Source organism: Lactuca sativa, chromosome 9 (genome assembly GCF_002870075.4).
Source record: "Lactuca sativa cultivar Salinas chromosome 9, Lsat_Salinas_v11, whole genome shotgun sequence".
In the NCBI taxonomy this organism is placed as follows: domain Eukaryota; kingdom Viridiplantae; phylum Streptophyta; class Magnoliopsida; order Asterales; family Asteraceae; genus Lactuca; species Lactuca sativa.
The window spans coordinates 58,864,232-58,890,260 of NC_056631.2; the positions used below are offsets into that span (position 1 = coordinate 58,864,232).

The window sequence follows — 26,029 nt, forward strand, 5'->3', positions numbered from 1 at the left end:
GAGGAGGTGTCGGACTCCCATTTGCTGGGGTGAGGTAAGACAACGTGTGATGGGTAGTACAGAGATAGTGCTTCAGACGACATATCAGATACATCAGGTCAGACAGAGGTTGTTGACCGCTCAGAGCCGCCAGAAGAGTTATGTGGATAGGCGACGATCCGAGATCGAGTTCCAGGTCGGAGATTTTGTGCTCCTGAAGGTATCTCCTTGGAAAGGAGTGATCCAATTCAGGAAGAGGGGCAAGTTGGGTCCCTGGTATATTGGTCCGTTCAGGGTAGTCGCAAGGGTAGGCAGGGTAGCATATCAGTTGGAGCTGCCCGCGGTGTCGGGGCAGATTCATGATACCATCCACGTGTCGCAGTTGAGGAAGTGTATAGCCGACGAGTCGGCAGTGGTACCGCTAGAGGATATTCAGGTGGATGCGAGCCTGAACTACGTGGAGAGGCCCGTTGCGATTATAGATCAAAAGACCAAGGTTCTGAGGAACAAGGAAGTGCCCCTGGTGCAGGTCCAGTGGCAACATCGGAGAGGTTCCGAGCTGACCAGGGAGCCGGAGTCAGAGATGCGGGAGCAGCATCCGGGGTTGTTTGCAGCATGAGACTTCGAGCGCGAAGTCTGGTTCTAGTGGAGGAGAATTGTAACACCTAGTTTCCCAGGTATATTGATTTATGTTGTATTTCTTAAATTATGTGAGGTGACTCGATGAGTTGGTGTTTAGACTCGTCGAGTCTGGTCGCGACTGGATGACGTGGTTAATGAGGGGACTCGACGAGTCAGGGGAGTGAATCGCCGAGTCAGAGATGACGAAAGAAACCCTAATTTCTCGGGTTTGGGACCTATTTAAAGGCCTTTATGGCCTTCATTTGCGGCTACCAGTCCATAGAGAGAAACCCTAGAGGGCTTGAGCGTTTTGAGAGAGAAAGGAAGCCATTCTTGACCTTTGTGGTGTTATTTAGCAAGAAGAAGGAGGTCCTAGCCAAGAGGAAGCAAAGGAGGTTGCTATTCTGAGGATTTGAAGCTAAGATCATCGCATTTGAGGTATTAATTCGGCTCTTCTTCTGTTTTATGAAGAATATATGGATTTAGGGTTTCTTGTGCCCTTTTCTAGGTTGATTTGATGTCCAAATAGTCCCTTTCTGGTGATGAGGCTTTGGATCTGGATCCATAAAGGTCCAGAGAGCCTTACTCATCAAGCTTTATGAAGAACAATGGAGGTTATGACCTTGGGTTAAGGTATTTGGAGCTAAATCATCATATATGGTCATATAGATGTTGCATGTGCATCAAGATAGAGACTTTACGTGATTATTGAACTTGGGAAGGTTAGATCTAAGGATTAGAGGAATAGATCTGGCCTCAGAAGGTTGTTTGAGCTTGTGCATGAAATGAACTCGCCGAGTCCATGAGCAGACTCGACGAGTCGGAGAGGGTTGTCCTGTGACTCAGATCAGTGGATGACTCGCCGAGTTGGGTGAGTGACTCGGTGAGTCATAAAGGATTCAAATGACTCGATAAGTCTATGCAAGGCTCGACGAGTCGGGTCAAAGGTTGACCGTTGACCAGCGTTGACTAGTGTTGACTTAATAGTGTTAGTCAAACTAAGCCAGGAGAGTATTGCTGTATTGAAAATGCATCAGAAATCCAAATTTAAAATATTTGACCCGTTTTTGACTTGGTATTAATTCTTATAGAAAACCCGGATTTATGACAGTTTGTTGACTGTTGCCAAACTGTTTTATGACAGTTTTGACAGTTTTCAGACAAAGAAGGTATTTAACTGATTTTGGTCAGTTTTTTCTGGTACTTACGAAAATTTATATACTCATTCTCTGTTCTTTTCTCTTCTGAGTCTTATCGAATCAAAGATTAGGGAGTACCACCCAATACTTTGATTTGATAGTGAAATCACAATTCTTAGAATTTCCAAGACTATTTTATCCCGATAATCTTACATGAGAGAGGTGAGAGATGCTAGAAATTGGCCTAGGGTTCTCTTAGAATCAAGTGGTAGCCGATTTCAATGCCCTAGGGGTCTTATTTATACTTACAGGTTACTAGGGTTTCAATCTAAACCCTAATGGACAACTTAGCCACCAAGTAGCCTAAGGAACCTTCTGGAATAAGGCCTTGGACGAAAATATGATGGATACCCATCATAATTTCGTTCCCCCTCAAGTCCATTAGGTTTCCTTAACCTAAAACTCAACTATCATACATTTGACAGTTTATACCGCTTTATTCAATTAATCTCTTTTGGTCACCAAATTAATTCCTAATAATTTATGACCAATACTAATTAAATAAATATGATTTCTCCTTTAATATATTATTCTTATAATATATTAATAAGCCATAATATTCTCTTTATCTCCTTAAATTACCTTGTCAAGTTGCTCTGGTGAAGGCAACCCAAAAGGACCATGCACAACCGGGTCAAGTACATACCAAATATAGTTACGGGCTTAGACACTATTCCAACAGTCTCCCATTTGGATAAGTCTAGTAACTGTATCTCACATATGACTTCAGAATCCGATTAGCAATCGTAACTCTTATACTTCGTTGTCAACTCTGATCAACTTGTCCTTCATATAAGGGATCGTATAATCCTCTGTTCTGGATATCATGCTGACAATGCTTATTGTCCAGCATTTGTTCCTTGATTTCCGATTTGTTTGACGTAGAATTTAGTTGAACACATCAACTTCATTCTGACCGGGCCCGGCACATAAGTTAAACCAAATCATCAAGTGGCCAAGATATCACTTTTATTTTCATAGAATAAATGGAACAGATCAACTTCGACTCATATGCATCCATTATTCACTAATTGAATCACACACAATAATGCATTTTATAACATCAAGTTACCGATGCGTTTACACATTATCAATGCATAACCAACCAGCAAACAACAACCATATCTCTAAGTTTTAAGACTATATGATATTATCGCTTTGCGATCACTTATGGTAAAACACCACAAAGTGATACCAGCAAATAAGGGTTTATTCCAATGCTCAAATCATATTCATAAGCACTCATGAGCTTTGCGGCAAACTTTTTCTATGCCCGAAACCTCTTAGACAATCTACAAACAATTCATGACAATCTTCATTCATATCTACTTCCAAAATATGACAGACTGTGGGCTGTTTAAATAATCCTATCATTCAGGAAGTCAAAACATGCAAAATTGAAACAATAGATAAATAACCAACACAAGATAGTAGCTTTACTCATAAATAACACAATTTTATTTATTCATCAAATGTCAAGTACAAACTATCTATTACATGTTTCCTATCTAATCCAAACTTATATCATCCTTCAGCCCAATGCTCCTAGCGTGCTGCAAGTGTTTGACCCTACTCAATCCCTTCGTAAGGGGATCAGTCGGGTTTTCTTCTGATGATACCCTCTTCACAACGAGGAGTCCCTCTTCTACCCGATGTCTGATAAAATGGTATTTTCTGTCGATATGTCGAGATCTACCATGATCTCTCGGTTCCTTGGTCAAGGCAACCGCTCCTTCATTATCACAGAAAATTTCCATCGGCTCCTTTATGGATGGCACAACTCCAAGGTCTCCAATGAAGTTCTTCAACCATATAGCCTCCTTCGACGCTTCGCTCGCCGCAATGTACTCTAATTCGCACGTTGAATCAGCTACGGTCTCTTGCCTGGAACTTTTCCAAGTCACTGCTCCTCCATTTAGGGTAAAGACCCAGCCCAAATGCGATCGGGAATTATCCCAATCCGTCTGAAAACTAGCGTCACTGTACCCTCGTATCCTTAAGTCATCACTCCCACCAAGGACTAGAAACCATTCCTTGGTCCTTCGTAGGTACTTAAGAATATTCTTAACTACAATCCAATGGGCTCTACCAGGGTTCTCCTGATATCTGCTGACCATGCTCAAAGCGAAGGCCACATCAGGGCGAGTACAAGTCATAGCATACATGATAGAGCCAACTGTGGAAGCGTAAGGTACTTGGCTCATATCAGCTATCTTTGCCTTTGTACTCGGGCTTTGAGTCTTACTCAACTTGGTATTGCTTTGGATTGGCAACTCCCTTTTCTTGGAATTTTCCATACTAAAATGCTTTAGTACCTTATCCAAGTATGTATCCTGACTGAGTCCTATCTATCTCTTTTCTCTGTTTCTTACTATCCTTATTCCCAGGATATAAGCAGCCTCTCCGAGGTCCTTCATAGCGAAACATTTCCCAAGCCAGGACTTGACCTCCTGCAAGGTTGGGACATCGTTTCCAATGAGCAGTATGTCATCGACATACAATACGAGGAAGCTCACTATACTCCTACTGGCTTTGACATACACACAAGATTCATCTTTGCTTCACAAAAAGCCAAACTCTTTAACCTTCTCGTCAAAACAAAGATTCCATCTGCGAGACGCTTGTTTCAATCCATAAATGGATTTCTCAACCTTGCATTATCTATTTGGATGCTTCACATTGACAAAACCCTCTGGCTGATTCATGTAAACATCTTCAGCCAACTTTCCATTAAGGAAAGTGGTTTTCACATCCATCTGCCATATTTCATAATCATGAAACGCAACTATTGCAAGCATTACCCTAATAGACTTTATCTTTGCAACTGGTGAGAAGGTCTCATCATAGTCAACTCCGAGAGTTTGAGTAAAGCCCTTCGCAACCAATCATGCTTTATAAGGATGCACTTTCCCATCCATGTCCGTCTTCTTCTTGAAGATCCACTTGCACCCGACTGTCTTACGACCCGATACATTATCAACCAAATTCCAAACTTGGTTGCCGTACATGGACTGAATCTCGTTGTCCATCGCCTCTTTCCATTTCGCAGACTCCGGGCATGCCATGGCTTCCTTGTAGCTGCTAGGTTTGTCCAAATTTACTAGTGTACTATCACTAATAAATGTATCCCCTTCAGTAGTAATATGAAAACCATAAAAATGGGGTGGAACACTAGCCCTAGTGGAACGTCAAAGAGGTAAGGATTCGTCAACAGGTTCAACAGGAGTTTCCTCCTCAAGTTGAGTGCCAGTGTTAGAGGTTCCTTCATCGCTTTCATCTTGAATCTCTTCAAGCTCAATTTACCTCCCACTGTCTTCTTGGCTTATCAATTCCCTTTCTTGGAAAACTCCTCTTCTAGCAACGAAGACAACATTATCACTCGGTCTATAGAAAAGATAGCCAAAAGACTTCTACGGATAGCCGATGAAATAACACTTCTCACTACGAGGTTCGAGCTTATCGTGAGTCTCTCGTCTCACAAAAGCCTCGCAACCCCAAACCTTAATATGTGCCAACGAGGGAGCCTTCCCTGTCCACATCTCATGAGGAGTCTTGGAAACCTTCTTGGTGGGAACTAAGTTAAGTATATGGGCGGTAGTCTCTAAGGCATACCCCCAGAAAGCTATTGGTAACGAAGTCCGACTCATCATAGAACGAACCATGTCCAACAAGGTCCGATTACGTATCTCAGCCACACCATTCAATTGTGGCGTCCCCAGAGGTGTCAATTGCGAAACAATTCCGCATTCTTTTAGATAGTCGTGAAACTCAAGACTTAGGTACTCTCTTCCTCGGTCTGACCGAAGCATCTTGATTCTCCTGCCCAGCTGATTCTCCACTTCATTCTTAAACTCTTTGAACTTTTCAAAGGTTTCCTACTTTTGCTTGATTAGGTAGATATATCCATATCTGCTATAATCGTCTGTAAAAGTCACGTAGAAGCGGCAATCATCCCTAGTGGTGGATCTAAAGGGCCCACACACAACGGTCTGTATGAGATCCAATAAACCCTCATCCTTTTCACAAGTGCCAGTAAAGGGTGACTTGGTCATCTTCCCAAGTAAACAAGATTCACACGTGTCATCGTCCCTAAGGTCGAATGACTCCAAAACTCCATCCTTTTGGAGTTAGGCTATGCGTTTCTTGTTGACATGGCCAAGGCGACAATGCCACAAGCATGCTTTGTCTAGACTAGTAGATGAATCAATATTTAAAACATTATTTCCTAAATTATCAACAACCATCACAGATTCATAAATCCCATTACAAGGTAATGCATTGAAATAAAAGACACCATTCAAATAAACGTTAATAGAACCATTACTATTATCAAAATAATATCTGAAACCTTGTCTAAACAATCCATAAAATGAAATAATGTTTCTTGCCATATATGGCGAATAACAACAACTGTTTAAATCTATCCCTAACCCATTGCTCAACACTAAAGAATAAACATCGACTTTGGTCACAGGCGATGATCTTCTGTTTCCCATAATCAGGTTCATCTTTCCATGTTCCACCTCCCTACTTCTTTTTAGGCCCTGCATATCAAAACAAATGTGGTAACCACACCCTGTATCAAGAACCCATGAAGTAGCAAATGACGAGTTATTAAATTTAATAGAATACATACCTGTAAATGTGGGCTTAATCTTCACATCTCTTATGTCTTGCATATATTGAGGGCAGCTTCGCTTCCAGTGGCCCTTTGGTGGCAATAGAAGCACTCTGCTTCTTTGGGATCAGAAGAGGGTTTAGCAGGGCCTGCTTTGGTCCCACTTGAGGACGAACCATCACGGGGTTTCCCCTTATGGTGTCTCTTACATGGAGCCTTCCTCTTTTTACCCTTTCCTTGACCTATTGCCATCACAGGAGCGGCCACAGCAGGGGACGGTGCAACGAATTTGTCTTTGAGGTTGCTCTCAGCAGTCCTCAAGAGTCCTTGGAGCTTGCTCAAGGAGACCTCCTCCTTGTTCATGTGGTAGGTCATCCTAAACTGGTTGTAGCAGGAGGGAAAGGAATGGAGGATTATGTCGATAGCCAAATCCTCATCAAACTTAACATTAAGTTTGAGAAGACGATCAACATACCTCTACATTTTCTGCAAATGAGAGGTTAGGGATTCTCCACTCCCTATCTTAGCGGTGATCATGTTAGTAATGATCTCATAGCGCTCTTGCCTCGCTCTCTGGTGATACCTGTCCAGCAAATCCTGATGCATTTCATACGGATACATGTCCTCATAGGACTTTTGGAGTTCGAGGTTCATAGTGGCCAGCATGATGCAGTGAACTTTCGTAGCATCACACTCGTGGGCCTCAAAGGCGGCCAACTCTTCAGGAGTAGCAACATTTGGGATGATCTTCTCAAGCTTTTCATCGAGGACATATTATTTGTCCTTGTAGCGTGTGATCATGCGAATATACCTCATCCACTCGTTGAAGTTGACCCATCAAATGTCACTTTCTGTCACAGGTTCATCAACGAGAATGACCCATAAGCGTTGTTGTTGTTGTTGTTTCCAGACATCTAAAAAAAGGAGCAAAGTTTGATTAGAAATGAATCCCTAATTAAACACCCAAATGAGAAATTAGGGCTAGGATCCAACAACATTATTTACAACTTAGAAAGGGATGTCGTACTCTAAAAGTAAATAATTTGAAGGTAAGTGAACGACGATTCACTAATTCTCACCATGAAAAACGAAAAGGCAATTTAGGTTTTAAATGTATAGAAAACTCCTAGATCTTTGAGATTCATTGAACTTTTCAATGGCATGTTTAAATCTCGATATGCATTTCAAATTTGCGATTGGGATGCCGAGGATCGCAAACAAATTGTGAATAACCATGCGAATCAACATGGTGCACTCAATGTCTCTATCACCTAATCAATGTGCCGGTAAACCACACACACTCCATTGATCTATTACAAACATCGAGTCACCCTTCGCTACCAATGTCATCCCCAAATTGATGTGCCGGTTAACCACACGTGCTCCATCTACATTTGACAAGGGTACGAAGTGTAATTCCATGGATTAGCATCATTTTCACATTTTACCCTACAATAACTAAGATTGGAAATTTGAAAAACATGTAGTTACTTTGTATCTTACATTATACTTTTAATGAGGAGAGGGTTGCCCTATCCTACCCGTTCGGCTAACGACCCTCCACCAGTCAAGCAAGTGGTAGATGTGAGTGTACACCCATTAAGCGTCATTGTATAGGCAACAACCTTATACCCACCTTATAGACTGGCTTCGTGAATGAGGCCTACTAACGGTAAGACTAGCATTTTAAGTTATATATATATATATATATATATATATATTAATTAAGCTTGTAATAATATATAATAGCATAGGGTTGAATTTTAAACTTGTAAAATTCTAAGGGTTTGAAATTTAAATTATTCAAAATTAAACTTTTAATCACAAAATTCAAATTTCAAAACTTGAGGGCAAGTTTTGAACTTTTCAAAACACAAGGCATCAAATAACAAATAATTCAAATTAAACAATTAATTTCATAATTATCTATATTTGACCTAATCTTATTTTAGTCATTAGATAATTACCAAATTATTTTAAATAATCCATATTTATCATATAAACAACCAATATTAAAAAGATTTGAAATTATCTATTGTTTTGGAAAGGATAATCATTTAATTAAGATAAAATTCGGATTTTAACTTCAAAAAACGATTTAGGCATCAAATCCAAGTCAAAATAGCAGCTAAATCCGGAAACACCCTCTGTCTGACGCACAAACTCGCCGAGTCAGACCTGGTTCAATAAAGTGGAATCTAACTATATTGGTCCAATAAAGTGGTTCAAGAAATTTGTTACTGATTCTATCATAATTGTTCACCTAGTTTTTGGGGAGACCATCTGATTCGATCTAGTCTAGAAACTGGCATAAATTCGTTGTTGTTGAATCGATTTTGTCTTTGGTTCTCAGTCTGAACGACCTATTCGAACCGATTTTTAAAACATCGTTCCTGATTATTTTAGTCAATGTTTTAAAAACTAGTTTTTTAGTTGAACCAATCTAGTGACTAGTACCCTGTTTGACCGCCGATTCAACCCGGTTTCCATAATTTTTATGTATTTTTTATTTTTTGACATATATATAATAATGAATTTGACATCCAAAAGTATAAATTCTTATCATAGTGAATTATATTATAAAGTCATATACATAACTATTAAGAATTATCAATCTTCAAGTTTTAAAGATCGTCGAACCGGTGTCTATTATTCATTGAAGTCATGTTCGATAGTGGTGTGTATCGCAAGCCTCCGAGTTGTGTACACTCCGGATAACTTGATCGATTGAGTTGTTCAATTTTATTTGGAGATGCAGATTCTTAATGGGATGAGTGAAATCTAGCCATCTAAATGCAATAAATTGATTCAAATGTTTTTTTTTTACCAATTCAACCTGGTTTTTGAAGAAACCTTCTCGTTCGATCCGATCTAGATATTGACATAAAATTGTCGTTGAACTGCTTTTGTTTTTTTTTTTTTTTTTCAGTTCGAACCAATTTTTAAGACTCCAATCTCAACTTGTACACTTGTTTTAGCTTCATTATTAGATCCAGTTCAAGGTATCTATGTAATTGTTATGGGAACTAGTTTATATGATTGGTCTTTGTTGTGTTTCCATCGTTTCAATGCAGTTTATGATGGGAACTAGTGATTCCAATGGTATCTCACCAATAGAATGGAATAAAGAGGTTTTTAATCTAGTTAAACTTTATAAATTATTGAACAAAATTGGAAATGAGTTATTCAAACCAAACCTATAACTATTTTGAGGATTTACAAAGGTCTACATTAATTTACAACTCTCACAAAGGATTTAAACATCACAACTTCATTATTGTTGTTTGGAATCCCATTGAAAAGTTGCAATCATACTCTTGAATTGGAATAGAAACCTTGAATAATGATTATGCCATGGTTTGGTAAAGCTTAACAATCATAAAGTGTTATTTATGTGGTTCATTAACACCTTGAGGATATTTATGACTTGAGACGTGGAGTGCATGATTTATATATTCACTGAAGCCTTGAATCCATTAGGTATTAAGAAGTTTGTGTATTAAGTAATGAATTGTAGGATCCTTGATATTCTCTAAGAATGAAATCATAATGCAAAGACGTAATTTAATGAACTCCTCAAAGTAAATAAGATATGATTTGCATTAAGAGAGTAAAATATTTTCAAGTACAATGACGTAATGAACAATCTCTTAAATGATACCCTCTACCACTAACTAACTAACCTTATATATTGAGTACAAGGATGTCGGTTAGACACTGGCCAATAAGGTCAGGATGCCTAAACTAACATAACTGCCAAAACAAGCTAACACAAACTGTAAAGCCTAAGTAAAAAAAATACGAACACAAATAAAGTTGTTCTCATATACAAGTGAAGACTAAACATATACCTATAAAATCCCTTTCACATAATAACTCAAACACAACATAACAAATATATGAATCCCAACAATCTCCCCCTTTATGTTCAGTTATGAAAGTAGTCTTCATCTTGCCTCTTCAAACACTTCAAGTATCAATTCGAGAACAATGATACAAACTGTCTGTAACATCCCAAAAATCATAGAAATTTAAAATTTTCAAAAGCAACCCATTTCATCCATAAAGTGTTTAAAAATCCATTGTTTCAAAAGTATTATCCAAAATCAGCGTTTTCCCAAGACCCAATATCATAAAAACAGGAAGATGTGCACGGTCATGCGTTTGCCTTGACACAGTTATCAGAAGTACCTGAAACAATAAACTGAAACTGTAAGCCAAATCTTAGTGAGTTTCCCCTAAGGTACCAATACACAAACATATAACAACAAATAATGGGTCAATAGATAATAGAATGTATTACCCATGAGCATACAGTATGAGTCTGGCTTGCCCCTTCATGCCCATAGCTTATTTCTGGTTTGCTCCTGAGCCCACATTATAAGTCTGGTTTGCCCTACAAGCCCACAACTTATGTCTTGCTTGCTCTCGGGTCTGTTGGCTACCGTACAAATCAATACTACCTCAACCCAACCATACTATGTCGACATATACATAACATATACATATATCCAACAACAGATAAACATATAACTAGATAGCATATAATCAGTTGGATCTACGAATCACTACCACATACTACGTCCTATATACTAGGACACATGTCTAATAGATAACTAGATCATAACAACATCCTCCGAACCAGGATACATAACTAATACGGAAACATTGGTGCCTTCGACCCATAGGTACATTGAGGCAAAACTCACCTCTCATTCTAAACTGATCGTTGAACAAAATGCAACTCCGAATGTTAGCTCAACTGGTCACTTGTACCCCAAATAATGACAAATATCAAACCCTACTCAAAATACCCTTAGGTCAACTTGGTTAAAGTCAAAAAGTAAAACGAGTTAACTCAACTGAGTATGATGGACGTACTCAGCTGGTACGCGGGGCATACTCAGATGTTGACCAGATGTGATGGTTTGACTGCGTATGTGCAACATACCACTTGGTATGCCCAACGTACAAGTCTGGAACCTTTCCCAGCTCATTAAGTGCTTAATACTTAACCCCTTACGAGGTGAGTCTTCCTTCCAATAGGAACGGGTCTACGACCACAATGCCGACCCGTTTAGTTAGCAGTAGTTCCAGACTTCGATCCGATGCAGTAGTTCAGTGTGCTTGATGTCTTTGTGATTCAAGAAAGTCCTTGTGTTATGTGTCCCGAACTTCGGTCTGATGCAGTATGCAGTATATGTATTTATGCTAGTAGTTATGATTATGCTATGCTATGTTCAGTTAGTTTCCGGACTTCGGTCCGATGCAGAGGGAAAAATCCTGGTTAGTTCCGGACTTCGATCCAATGCAGTTTCCGGACCTCGGTCCGATGCAGAGGGCAAGGCCCTGGTTAGTTCTGGACTTCGGTCCGATGCAGAGGGAAAGGCCCTAGTTAGTTCCGGACATCAGTCCGATGCAGTTTTTGGACTTCAGTCTGATGCAGTGGGCAAGGCCTAGTAGTTGCTTTATATGTTATTGTATGTATGTGGTAGTTTAGAGGAGCTCACTATGCTTCGTGCTTACAGTTTCAGTTGTGGTTTCAGGTACTACCGCTAGCAAGAGCAAGAGATCGGGATGATGGCATGGCACACACCACAGTTTTATCCTGGGAGTTTGTTCAGATGTTTGATATGACAGTGACACTAGTTTGATTTGATACTTTTACTATGGCGTTTTGAGACATACGATTCATGGTTTTATTGTATGACATTTGATATTGTGGGTTTTAGTAATATTAAAACAAAATTTTTGGTTTGCATTTTTGGGATGTTACACAGTTTCCACAAAAGCCCGAACTGACACTTTACCGAAATTTCAGTAGGCTTTAAAACACGAACCGAACACCAGATCACTTCAAATACATCACTCGCACCCAAATGGGCCTAGTTCTCACTTTTTTAAAGGCTTTAATCCTTTTAATGACTGATCTTCGGGCCACAGCCTCGAATTAGGAATCGATTCAAAATAGGACGTTACATTGGGTTTGACCTTAGGAGTTAGGATGTACGAAGTCGCTTGGGAAGAAGACGTAGATGAGGGAGGTATTGTTGGTCCTTCATGAACACCATCCCATGGTGTGTAATACCATATGAATACCAAACGTGAGTCACCCTATTGTATTTTTATTAAAACCATTCTACTTAGATTTTTATTTATTATAATTGTTTTATTTTCTGATCTTGCCTAAATTAATGATTCATGATCATTTTATATTCTAAACTTTTAAAGAAATTTTAGGTGTGATCTGAGGAGTTAGGATGCACGAAGTCGTTCGGGAAGAATATATAGATGAGGGAGGTATCGTCGGTCCTTCATGAACACCATCCCATGGTGTGTAATATCATATGAATACCACATTTTGGCGGGTTATTGAACATGTTTCATCCCTAAAAGCCTAAGCAAGTGTTAGTTGAAAGTTGTGTAATTGTATGAGTTAAAAGATATGTATTTTTAAGTGTTTAATATTAGTGGGTTGTAATTGAAAGAAGAAAAAAGTAGGTATGTGAAATCTATATGACATGTGGGATGAAAAAAATAGGAAGAATGAAGTTATTCATCTTTATAATGTTGTTGTATAAATTTTAATAGATTTTATATAGAATTAAATCTCATCAATGTATATATATATTAAAGATATGAAAGTTAGGAATAGTAACTTCCTAAGTGTTTGGCAAGATTGGTCCCTAAGGTTATGTATGTTTGCTCCTCTTTTTTTGTCAATTTTTTTTTCTCACTTTTGGTCCTCTAACTTATGTTGGTTTTAAAAAACTACTTACAACATTGACCTTTCACCTTTATGCTTTTGTTCACAAACAACCCTTTCACTTTCATTTGAATTTTTCATAACCCTCGTCTTTTATTACATATTATTAGTATTTAGTCTTTTGGCAGAAATGGTCCCTCATTATTATTATTATTATTATTATTATTATTATTATTATTATTATTATTATTATTATTATTATTATTATTATTATTATTATTAGACAAAATTACACGATTGGTCCCTGTGGTTTACCAGATTTAACACACTGAGGACAACGATGGAAACCGAAATCACTCTTTTACTCCTAATGCGATTTTTTTATTAATTTATATTTCTCTTTTTGGTTTTAAATTAATGTTTTATTTATTAGAAAATACCCAGCCAATACCATAAAGCCACCCACCAGCTACCATTACCACCACCTCCGCCGCCAAAATTACATAAATGGTCATATGGTTTACCCGTCGTCAAAAATTCAGTCCCTACTACCTTAAAAGACCAAATTACTCTCACATTAACGGACAAAAAACAACGGTCTATATTTTTCGGATTGGTTTTCCGGCCGCTGCCATACATGGCAATAAAGTTCAATTTGTGAGACCATTTCTTTATTTTCCTCATTTATTGCAAGAAATAATGATTTAGATTTCTTTTCTTATGTAATTAGATAACATTGTTTATCTTCCTTTACTAGATTATCTCGATGCAATTCAACATTGTAGCACCTGGTTTCTGGTACGTAAAACCTATCTAAGTATTTTTCATTTTTAGCCTTGGACTCGGCGAGTTGTAGGCCCGACTCGCCGAGTAGAGACGGGTCTGGGGGCACATTTAAGTTGGCGACTTGGCGAGTCCACATTCTGGACTCGGCGAGTCCCCGCTGTCTAATGAAACCCTAAATTTCAAGGGTTTGCACCCTATTTAAACCTTCTTATCCGCCCCCAAGCTCGCCCCCTTCACCCTCAGAGCTCTCTACTTCGTCCAAGCCTTGTTCCTTGTGGGATTGAAGCATTTTGGTGTGTTTTCTTGAAGATTTGGAGAGGGAAGGAGAGTAGATCAAGAAGAGAAGAAGGAGGACAGACATCCTTGTGTTATCTCAACGATTTCCTTGAGGTATAACTCAGTTTCCCTCTGTTTTCATGCTTATTGTCCCTTGTAGCTCCATGAAAGTCCTTCTTGAGCCTTTCCCCAAGCTTGTTTGTGTATTAGGGTTTGTAATAAGTTGTTTAGCCTATAGATCTAGGCATTATTGAGCTCCAGGAGCTTGGATTTACTACCTTTATGGAACCATATTGCATGAAAGCCCTAGATCTACTCTTTTAGTGCATTTGAGCCCTAAAACCTTCATTGGTGTTTATTTACACGTAAAGTTGGAAACTTTACGTGTTAATCAGGCCCTAGAAACCCAGATCTATGAATGGCATGAGCTGGATTCAAGCAAAATCGAGTATATAGTATTTGCATGTGGCAGACTCGGCGAGTCGAGTCGCGAGTCCCCGAGTTTTCCCCCTTTTCGTGTTACGGGTTGGAGTAGTGAGTCATGGGGTGTGACTCAGTGGGTCGGAAGCCAGACTCACTTATGAAGTAACTCGGCGAGTCAATGCCACGACTTGGCGAGTTCAAGGCAATCTTCTTGCCTCAAGAACAGACTCGGCGAGTTGTTCATACAGCTCGGCGAGTCTCAGCATAGAGTGTTCTTCGGATGAAGATGAACTCGACGAGTTGTTCATACAACTCGGCGAGTAGGATGAAGGACTATTGGCCTTTGGTTTAGAAGGAAAACTCGTCGAGTCAATGCTTAACTTGACGAGTAGAGACGGGTTTATGGTCGGACAAAGGGATAGGGACTCGGTGAGTTGGCAAGTCAACTCGGCGAGTCGGGTCAACTGGCAGTTGACTTTGACTTTGACTCTTGGTTTGGTTAGGGGTAAATGGTCATTTTACCCTGAGTTCGGTTAGCAGTATTTGACTAAGGGTTTTGTGGGAATTATAGTCGGAGGATTTCCGGAGCAGCAGCAGCAGAAGACAGTCAGTTCCTACGCAGACCAGCAACTACTTTGAGGTGAGTTACCTTCCAGTAGCGGTGGGTCTACGGCCACAATGCCGACCCACCAGTAGGAATGTATGATAGATGTTTGTCTCTGTGATATTCATCTAGGGTTGCTACTACCTGTGAAATGTTATTGTGCTAGTATGATATGATGCTATGTGCTAGTGACAGTAGGGGGAGATAGTCCCCGGTATACCGGTCGATAGGGCCGAAGGGGCGGTCATGCCCAGCCATGCTAGATAGATTATGAGATATATGTGTTATGTGGTAGTAGTAGGGGGTGAAATAGTCCCCAGTATCCGGTCGAGAGGACCGAAGGGGAGACCAGCACCTAGATATGCTAGTCAGTATCCGGTCGAGAGGACCGAAGGGGAGGCAAGCTCCTAGATATACTGGTCAGTATCCGGTCGAGAGGACTGAAGGGGAGGCCAGCTCCTAGATATACTAGACAGTATCCGGTCGAGAGGACCGAAGGGGTAGGTCGGGCACCCAGATATGCCTGACAATATATGTATGTTATGTGATTGTATGGTATGTGGTATGTTGGGGGAACTCACTAAACTTCGTGCTTACAGTTTTCAGTTTTGGTTTCAGGTACCTCTTCTTCGAGGGGGAAGGAGCTGGCGTGGTAGCGGCCCATCACACACATGCCTTGTATTCCGCGCTATGAGATCCTCTTGGGAAATTGTACTCTGACGATATTATGTTTTTATAAAATGTTTTTTCAAGACATGCGATAACTTTTATGAAATGCTATGATCGGTGAACGTTTTATTTCTAATGTTTGCTAAGTATATGTTCTAAAAATGAAATTTTTGGCTCGTATTTTTGGGATGTTACAAACATGCTACTTTACTTTACAAAGCAATACCTTCCGACCCCGGCAACGTTGGGGAATCTTTTCTAGTTGATCTTATGGAATAGTAACCTTTAGTGGGTTACACTTTTGGCCCTATATTTCCTATATTTTTGGAAACTTTCGTCTGTCTTCTAAGATTTTGACATGTGACTGACCGTATCTTGTATATAATTAATTTACATAACAGGTTATGAATAATATATTTTTATTGATCAAAGTTTTGCCACGAAATTTTATGACTTTGCCAATTTTGGTTTCTCATCAACTTTTTATAATATTAATTTATGGAGTTGACACCTTTGGTCAACCGACTTCGATTTTCTCTATTATTAACCAAAAATATTTCAAAATTTTGTCATTTTTGGTCCCTGACATTTACTAAATGTGATACACCAAGTTTGTTTCCATATTAATTTGTGGAGTTGATGTTTTTGGTCCCTCATCTTTGATACTCTACTATACAACCATATTTTCTTCAAAACATTATATACACACAAAATAGAAACAACAAACAAGAAGAAAAAACCGAAAAACATCGAAATATATAAACATAAAAAAATTAGACCGCCTCGAAGCGCGAATCACTCATAGTTTAAATGAAATCATGTTATTATACATTTATTTTAATATAATAAATTAGGATAAAATACAAAATACTATTTTTGCACAATAAAATATATCAAAAATCTACAAAATTAAACATAATCTAAAAATATTTATTTTGATTTAATAGACATAGTAGAAATATTTTACGGCTACAATTGCACATATAAATACGCGCACGGATTCACCAACCCATCAACGAATTCATTAATTGTAAGCAAGAAAAAGTGTTCTTAGAAAAACCAAACTACACAACCCTCAAATCCCTCACCCCAAATCCATTCACAAACTCAATCGCCAAAATCTAGAGATTACAAACTTTCAAGTCGAAGATTTAGAGGTAGAAACCCCCAAAATCCCTATCTTTTAGTTGCCAGACCGATTCAATTTTGATGTATCATCAAGACACCGACTGGGCAATCGACGCCGCGGCGGCGGTAGCGGCGGAGTCTACATGGACACGATACGAAGATAAGTTGTTTGAGGACGCGTTGGTGATGTTCCCAGACGATGTAATCGGACGGTGGCAGAAGATCGCCGATGCGGTGCCGGGTAAGACGGCGGAACAGGTCAGAGCTCATTACGAGGTGTTGGTACATGATTTGCTTCAGATTGATTCCGGTCAAGTGGAGTTACCAAGTTACGCCGATGATGATGGCGACGAGTCGTTTCTGAGTTGGGACCCCGAGTTGCGAGCGAGTCAGATCTCGTTTGGAATGACAAAAGGATCTAAACATGGAGATGGTGAAAGAAAGAAAGGGACACCATGGACGGAAGAAGAACACAGGTACTTTCTGCTTAATAACTTAATACATTTTGATCAATTCAATTCAATTCCCCCATTTCATATCCCAATATCGTGATTTTGATTCGACTTTTCCATTCTCAACAGATTATTTCTGATCGGACTGCAACGGTACGGAAAGGGAGACTGGCGGAGCATTTCAAGAAACGTTGTCGTTTCACGGACGCCAACACAAGTCGCGAGTCACGCTCAGAAGTATTTTCTCCGGCAGAATTCGATGAAGAAAGAAAGGAAAAGATCAAGCATCCATGACATCACCACCACCACAGACACCATCGCTGTGCCGCCACCGCCACCACCATCGACGAACTTCCAAGGAGGAGCAACACCGCAATTGGGGTATGAACGTCAACAAAACTTTGGCTACCCTATGTGAAAGTAAAACTTAAACATCCGTACAAATTACAAAACTAGTCATACATAAAATAGGACAAATTTACCCTCCCATTTTAACATTCCAATATAAATTTGTAAAGTTTTAGTTTTTTTTTGAGAGTTTGAGACACAAGAGATTTAGATATTAGAGTATTTAGGGTGTTTGGATGTGAATTCTAGTGTGATTAATGTAGTTTTAAAACTCGGAATCAAACAATTATTTTATTAATTGTTATGATTAGTTTGATAAGTTTATATTTATAGTACGGAGTTGAATGGAATATATTTATGGGGATTGAGTTTTTAATCTTTTAATTTGAGTTTTCAAGTTTTATAAAAATTGTGAATACCAAGACAATAGGGACATAGGAGATAGAATGATGTTGATGGCAAAATTGGAGATTTTGACTATTGGATAAGTCTTTGACTTTTGAAAATGAAATGTTTTTTGGCTCATTCTATCATATTCGGCTATTCGCAATCAAAACCTATTTTTCTTCCCTTGCAAGTACTTCAAGATTTGGTAGTTGTTCATTTTCATGTGTTTGGTTGTTGGATTAATAACATTTTTTTTACTTGGAGTGTATTTTGTTTAATGTCGTTTTCAATATTTATTGTCATTCTTTGTATATTACGACAGATGTGTAACCTCTTTGAATGTGTGGTTGTTGTCATTGATTGATCAAGATATATCTTGTCCAAGTTTCTATCAATCCTTAAAGAATGTTTATTAGTTTGTACTTGATTATTTCAAATAAAAAACGACATTTTCTAGGGTTGGAAATCAGCCATGAGTCCTTGACTTTTTGGGATATTCAAAATTAGATTAATTATAGCCTCAAAGATTTCTTGAAGATTCTTAACTTGTCATTGATGTGAAAGAATAAGGAGATTCTTGATCTTAATTTGAAGTATATTGAAGGAGTATGTGCAATGTTGCCTAAGTGCAGGTGGAGGATTCTGTTGGTAATTATAGTTTGGTATTTAGAAAGAAAAAAAGAAAAATCCAAGGACCTAAAGAAAAAGATTTAAAAGAAACTCAAAGAAATCAATGCCATCTAAAGAGGTATTGTGACTTGGGATGAGTTGGAATTGAATATTAATTATGTTAAAGAATTAGGGGATATCGAATGAATGTAAAAAGCCAGATTTAGCTTCTGAAACTAAAACTTGGTGGGAGATCCAAAGTGATAAAACATTTTTGTATTATAAAACAATAAGGGAGACAAGTTTTTTTTATTCATGGTATTATGGTAGATGAGTTCTCAAAACCATCACGTAGAGTCGCAAATCGATATAACTTGTGAATTCAATATGAATCCAATTCAAAAGTAATTGAGATTGAGATTTTCAAACTATTTAAATCAAATGGGTCAATCCATCTCTCCTAATAAATTAAATATGTTGGATTAAATAAAAATTAACATGCCAACTCATTCAACAGAAATATATAATTTAATAAATATTTAAATATTATTATTTATATTTAAAAATAATACAATCTTAATCCTCATCCGACAACATTAGTTTTTTCATATTTAAGTGGTAAAATTTTTAGTTAATTTATTTATTTTTTAATTTTAAATGAGTTAACTCAAGTCTAAATCATTTATCCGAAAATTTGAATTCTATTAGAATTTTCAACCCAGTTAATAAATGAATTGAATCCAAACCCAACTCAAATCCACTCATTGTCAACTCTACCTTCATGTGTCAAAGATGAATTCCACTCATATTTTCTAAAAACTTTAGGTTGATCCAGAGGCTCACGCTCAACCTTCACATGAAACCGAATTATATACCCATATTTGTAGCAACCAACTTTCTAACATTGATGCCTCTTTTAGATGCGAGGAGATTAAAACACCTGTGTGGGATTTTGGTAACGTAAAATGGATATACATGCGAGTTCTTTAATATTCTTGAGGTGGATGCCACAATATTGTTCCAATATCTTAGTTTCATTTTGAAGGAGTGTAATCCGTCCCTTTTATTTCACATTAAAAGTTCTAAACCCCAAGTTTATAAAAGATTATCGTCACATAATCCTTTATTTGATATGGATTGTTATGGAATTTATGGAGATTCAAAAACAAACGGATATTTCAACTGGAGAGGACATCACCACTTAATGGGACTAATGCATTAACTCCATGGTATACTAGGTTAAAACACAAGGGTAAAAATGTAATCTGTAATTGGGATGATTGGTTAGTCTTTCATTTTGTTGGTTTGTAACTATTTGAACTCTTTTGTATCTTGTTAACTGGTCCCTCATCTAGTTACTTGCTAGGTGGGGTGCGTCTTTTATAATATATTTGCCGTTTCAAAGAAAAAATATAATCCTTATAGGTTTATAGTAAAAAAATTATTGGTAAACTTTTGACTAATCTTCTTGTGTGGTGATTGGGACGTGGTTAATAACTTAACATGAAGCAATCCATCTTCATTAAATGAGCTCACATTTTAGACCTTTAGATATTGAATGAAGTCATGAGTTTATATAAACAAGAAATGAAAGAAGTTAACGATGTTCGAAGTTGATTTCTAAAAATAATATGATTCATTGTCTTGGGGATTATCTATATGAAGTGCTCTAAAAGATTGGGTCCGGTATGAAATGGATGGGTTGGATAATGGATTTGTGCTTGTGTAAACTTTTGTATGCCTTTCATTTTGGTTAATGGGTCTCTGCATAATGAATTTAAGACTAAATGGGGTTTATGACAAGGTGATTTGTTATTTTGTTATCCTATTATGGCTACGAAAGGTCTTCATGTTGCTTTACCACAAATCTATTTCTCATGAGTTATTTTTCTTGGAGCTAGAATGGGTAGTAGCACATGTTTGGTTATATCCATTTTTATATTTCTAGGTGATTGGTCGCAAAGATAATTCTAGAGGCATTTTAAGGATTCCCAAATATTTCTATCTAGCTTCCGTTTTAAAATCAACTTTGATGTTGGAGTTACTTTTCAGGAGGTTGAAAATCTTGGATGATCCTTAATATGATTTTGGTATCTCAGATTTCCCGTAGGAACTAACATGTCTAATTGGAAGTTGAAGGGTGGAAGGTGGTGATAAAAAAGTTCACTACTAAACTTTCTAATTGGAAGTTCAAGACTTTATCAGCGGGTAGTGGACTTAATATACTTTAATCCATTTTGGGAAGTATTAAGATCTAATGTATGTCCATGTTTAATCCACCATAGGTAGTCATTTATAGCGTTGGAATCATGATGAAGCAGTTTTTTTGTGAGGAGATTTGGTTTTTGTTTTTATCTTGAGGTAGTTGGAAAAAGTGTTAGCTTGCAAAGAAGAATGTGGTCTTGGAATTCGAAGCTTGCTTGCATTTAATATGGTCTTTCTTTTCAAATGGAGATGACATTTTCTTGAAGATGACGATACTTTGTGGGTTGGAGTTATCATAGCTATTAATGGAAAATATGGTCGTTTAGGACAAATTTTGTAACTTATGCTAACAATAAACCGGAAAGAGAAGTTTTTGTAATGGAACCGCAATTACCGATTTGCCATCTTTAAACAAATTTTGACTAATGGTGTTTTAGTGTTAGAGATTTAAACCATCAAATTGGCAAAGGTCATTACAATGCTTGTACATTACTCTCAACAAGTTATTAATAAAAATGCTTAGGAGAGAAAATGGTATATACAAACACGAGTCTTATTTTGCGAAAAAGACCCAAAATAAGCAATATAGCATTTCCAAAATATCGATTTATGCCTTGAGCCCATCTTCAATCTTTCTTATGGTTGCTCTCGTGGTATGAAAAGACGCATCCAAAATACCCTCAAAGATACTAGTGTTAAAAACACTTGTAGGAATCAACTGAGTGCCAGCATTGGCACTTCCAAAAGCTGAAATTGCCAATGCGGGTTCAGTAGTGTCATTATTATACTGAAAATGAACAAGTCCTTTAGGGAAAACAAAAATATCACCTATTCTGAGGCTTTGTTTAAAAAGATTATCACTAGTATCGACAAACCCTACTTGGAGAGTTCCTGAAACAAGAAACATAAGCTCAGATGCCCGAGGATGGATGTGGACTGGATTGATTGCGCCTACAGGAAACTCGAGAACTGCATACGAAACACTTTGTCCATTAAGTGTCGGAAGCTCGTTCATACTCACTTTCAATGCTGTAAAAGTTGTTGGATATTCGCCACCTACTAATTGACGCATCCCCGTGAACGTGAAGTTGTTGGCATCGATGGTGGTGTTGTTTGGGACCACAAAATCAGCGAGGATGTCAGGATCACCGGCTATCGCTGAATAAAATATAGCAAACATAAAAACTACATTAAGCTTTATTTCTACTTTCGAAATCATCTTAAAATTTAAATTGGTCGGAAAAAAAATGGACTCGTATTTTACAAATTTGGGATTTGATTTTCTTATAAGGCGTGACATGGAATTTGGGGATAAATTCTTTGGAGAATACAATGTTGTTCATTGAGCTGTCTTCTAGGAAATTATGTTTATTTCTTTTGTTAGTTCCGTAAAATACATTATTTTTTTTAACTTCTTTGTTTGTTTTTTCTTATATTGGCATGTTGTTTTTTATTCTATTATGTGTTTTTATATGAGAAGTTTACTATTGAAAGTCTTGATGTCAATTTTATCATCTATATATATGGAGAGACCAAGGAAACTTCTAAACCGTTAAGATTATCATTCTCTGTAGCAAGACTTAAAAGTCTGCATCAAATAAAAATAATATTTGTTTTCTTTTAAACAACTGAAATTTTATTAAAACATAGTAAGATGCTAATTAATATAAGATGTTAGATCAACATAAACACATTACATACAAAAGCATCTCGAACCTAAAGAGCATTAGTCTCGATAAAAAAGAAAAAGAATATGAACACCCACCTCTACTTTGAAGAGAAGACATATACTAAACATAAATAGAGAAACCATGTCTAAGCCACCTTTCTCTGTAGAAGCCTTCATTTTCTCCATTTAATTTAAGTCAATTTCTTCTCAACAACTTCATCTCCTAAAAATATCTATTTTAAAGGATTCTAAATAATTGTTAACTGGGAGCCTAAATAAAGACATATAATAAATCCCCTTGCTACCAAAAAGGAAAGTTTGGTAATGAAATTTTTAACTATTTCTTTGTGCTTCTTTGAGACAATACTAAGGTATATAATAGGGAGTTTTATTGGGCTACACCCTACAATACTATCAATATCTTCCACTTGTGGTTGGGCGACAGCAATCCCCATTAATTTAATTTTTCGAAAATTTATTTTAAGGCCAGATGTAAGATAAAAGCACCTAATAATCTGAACCAAACTTCTAGCATTTTCATGCGACAATTCGCCTAAGAACATTACATCGTGTATATATAAATTAGGACACCTCCAACCCATTTTTTCCCACATACCTCCATGAAATGAATTCTTGGGAATAACTTCATGTAAAGCAACATGAAGCTCATGCATAACAACAATGAATAAGAATGGATAAAAAGGATCTTCTTGACATAATCCTCTTAAGATATTTAAATTCACTTGTCGGAGCTTTATGTCAACGAAGATTTAGACAAGACCGTATTTCTTAACTTCCAACTCAAGCAACTATACTCCTTTTAAAGTCAACGTTAAACACTAAACACTTCTTTCTATAACTTCTCCAATAATCCCAGTAAGTCGATTAGTCAATAGTTTACCGATAATTTTATATTTGCAGCCTATTAAATTAATATGTCGACAATCTTTTACAACCCCAACAACATCCCAATATTGTTTTATGAAAGCAAAAGTAAATCCATACCTGGAGCCTTTTTGTTAAAACAATCTCAAACGCCTTTTTTTTTTTTTTTTTTTTATTTCACCACACGACAAAGAGCTTCAAGAAGATCATTTTGTTCATTTGATATTTTCTTTTAAATCGTTCGAGTGATTGGTTGGTCGAACCTAATCAGAAGGACGAAATTTGGTCCCAAAATATGTGAAATCCGTTTTTCATATCGGAAGGATTGGTGACCCATTCACCATCATTTCTTAAATGGCTATTTGGTGTCTTTTTTTTTTTTTGGATGTTCCCACGAAAAAAATTGTGTTTTCATAACCTTTTATTCCCAAATGGATTCTAGCATTTTGAGCTAAATCCATACAATCGACTTTCTTAATGTCATCAAGTTGTTTCAAAGTGTCACTCTAGTCTCTATTTCGGTTGAATTAGGTATTCCATTCCCCCATCCACATGGGAATTGGTAACATTTAATTTAATTAATTTACTTATTTATTTACTTATTATTATTTTTTTTGGTTAAAGATCGCATTTAATATCTCCTTGAGCCACCTTCTTCTTTGCATGTTATGATTGTTTTTCAAAAATTGCTAACTTTTTCTTAAAACCAATAAGGTGATTATTCGAAGTCGTCCAATAGGAAATATGTGAGCTCTTAAAAACATCTTCCTATCTATCCAATAAACATAATTGATGACGTGCCCTAGCGCGCACAAAGAAGCCACGCCCGGTCGCGCTAGAGAATGCCCCAAATCATGTCGCGCCCGGTAGGCTAAGTCCGACGGAACCTAGCGCCTGACAACGCCCATAAGAGCAGGGTGTTCGCGGAGAAAGGCTCGGCCCTGCCAAGGACGCCTTCCACTCTGGGACAAGTGTATCGGTCTCAGACGACAAGGAAAATGCTTAGAACATTACCGCCTGAACCAATTGTTGGCTCTGACAGATTAAGGAAGTGTCCCCGATCTTGTCGGTTCTGACGCCCTTGTCCCATACAGACTAGTAGAAGGGCCTAGTATAAAAGGCTACTCCAGGTGCCTTGGGAAGTAAGTGATTCTCTTTCAGTTACTCACAATAACCCCGAGTCTATCCACTGACTTTACCGTCGGAGCGTTTTCCCAGGAGCCCCCTCCCGGAGAACGGCTGACGATCCTTTCTCGTTGTGACCTCATAGGTTTATTGGAGTCATAGATATTGCAGAGCATCGCAGGGTTGGAACCAGGTCACATCATTTGGCGTCATCCGTAGTGTGACGCAAACCAAATCAAAAGCACACTCTTCATCGGTGAAAAATGGTGTCTGGTGATACCAAAGGTATCGATGGAATGCCAACCAGCCCTATCAGGCATATGATGTCGCTGGAACAAACCACCACCCCGATTCTGACAGTAATCGCCGACAAAACGTCACAAGAAGGAAGCTCGACGATATCTGATGCACCAACAACCGGGCCACAACAACCGGTCGACGGAGGACAAACTTCCCCCGCCATCGTGTCAACACAAAGCAATCTGATACAAGTACCCCAACTAATAGTGATATCAAGCAGTATGACATAACCAACAGTGGAAGACGTTAGCGCCACACCGAGTTTCTTACAACAACAACCGCCAAATCAGAGGGCAGGAGCATAACCAACGGTTTTCCAGACACCATCGATAACCAAGATGGTGGGAGAAACACCAACGGTTTTCTAGACACCACTGTTGAACCAAACGGTGATAAGCCATACAATGGCTTTCCCAACACCTCCAATTGCAACAAACGTATCTCTCTCCACCACAATCCCACATTACCAGTAACTTGAGCCCAATAATCCCCTTGCACAAAACTCACCCCTATTGTCCACCCAGACATTAACCTTCCCATTCCCACAACAAGCATTCTACCGGCCAAACCCTGGCCATTCTCCAACATATAACAACATGCTTATACAACCCCATGCTACTGCCCAACAGTATAACCCACAGGGTGCTTTTCCTATCCCAAACCCAGACTGCCTGTCGCGTAGCGTAACATCTCCATCTGCCAGGAGCCCTTGGATTACGAAATCCCAAACACAACAAAATTACCACACTTAAAGACCTACAACGGAACCACAGATCCTGACAGTCACATCGACACATACGAGTGGACGATGACATCGCTCAAGCTAGACGACGATTATGGTGTACGTACTTCCCAACAATCCTAGATGGCAACGCAGGAATGTGGTTCAAGACGCTGCGACCAGGGAGCATATACAACTTCGGGCAGTTAAAATACTTATTCCTGACAAACTTCACGCGGTTGCGTAAATACAAAGGAGATTTATACTCAATCATTGGCTGCAAATAGAAGGAAGGAGAAACTGTAAGAGAAAACTTCAC

General features: G+C 38.0%; 2 protein-coding genes across 2 annotated transcripts; one reads left to right on the forward strand and one right to left on the reverse strand.

The window, feature by feature from the left end:
* The first annotated feature begins 16,879 nt into the window (after positions 1 to 16,879).
* On the forward strand, positions 16,880 to 18,139 carry LOC111911305 (transcription factor SRM1). Its single transcript, XM_023907129.3, has 2 exons — positions 16,880 to 17,485; positions 17,591 to 18,139. The coding sequence occupies exons 1-2, from the start codon at positions 17,091 to 17,093 to the stop codon at positions 17,877 to 17,879; spliced, it is 684 nt and encodes a 227-aa protein (XP_023762897.1). The 5' UTR covers positions 16,880 to 17,090; the 3' UTR covers positions 17,880 to 18,139.
* A 3,448-nt stretch (positions 18,140 to 21,587) lies between these two features.
* Positions 21,588 to 22,242, reverse strand: LOC111910171 (germin-like protein 9-3). Its single transcript, XM_023905984.3, has one exon. It carries the CDS (start codon positions 22,227 to 22,229, stop codon positions 21,618 to 21,620), a length of 612 nt encoding a protein of 203 aa, XP_023761752.1. The 5' UTR covers positions 22,230 to 22,242; the 3' UTR covers positions 21,588 to 21,617.
* Positions 22,243 to 26,029: the final 3,787 nt, after the last annotated feature.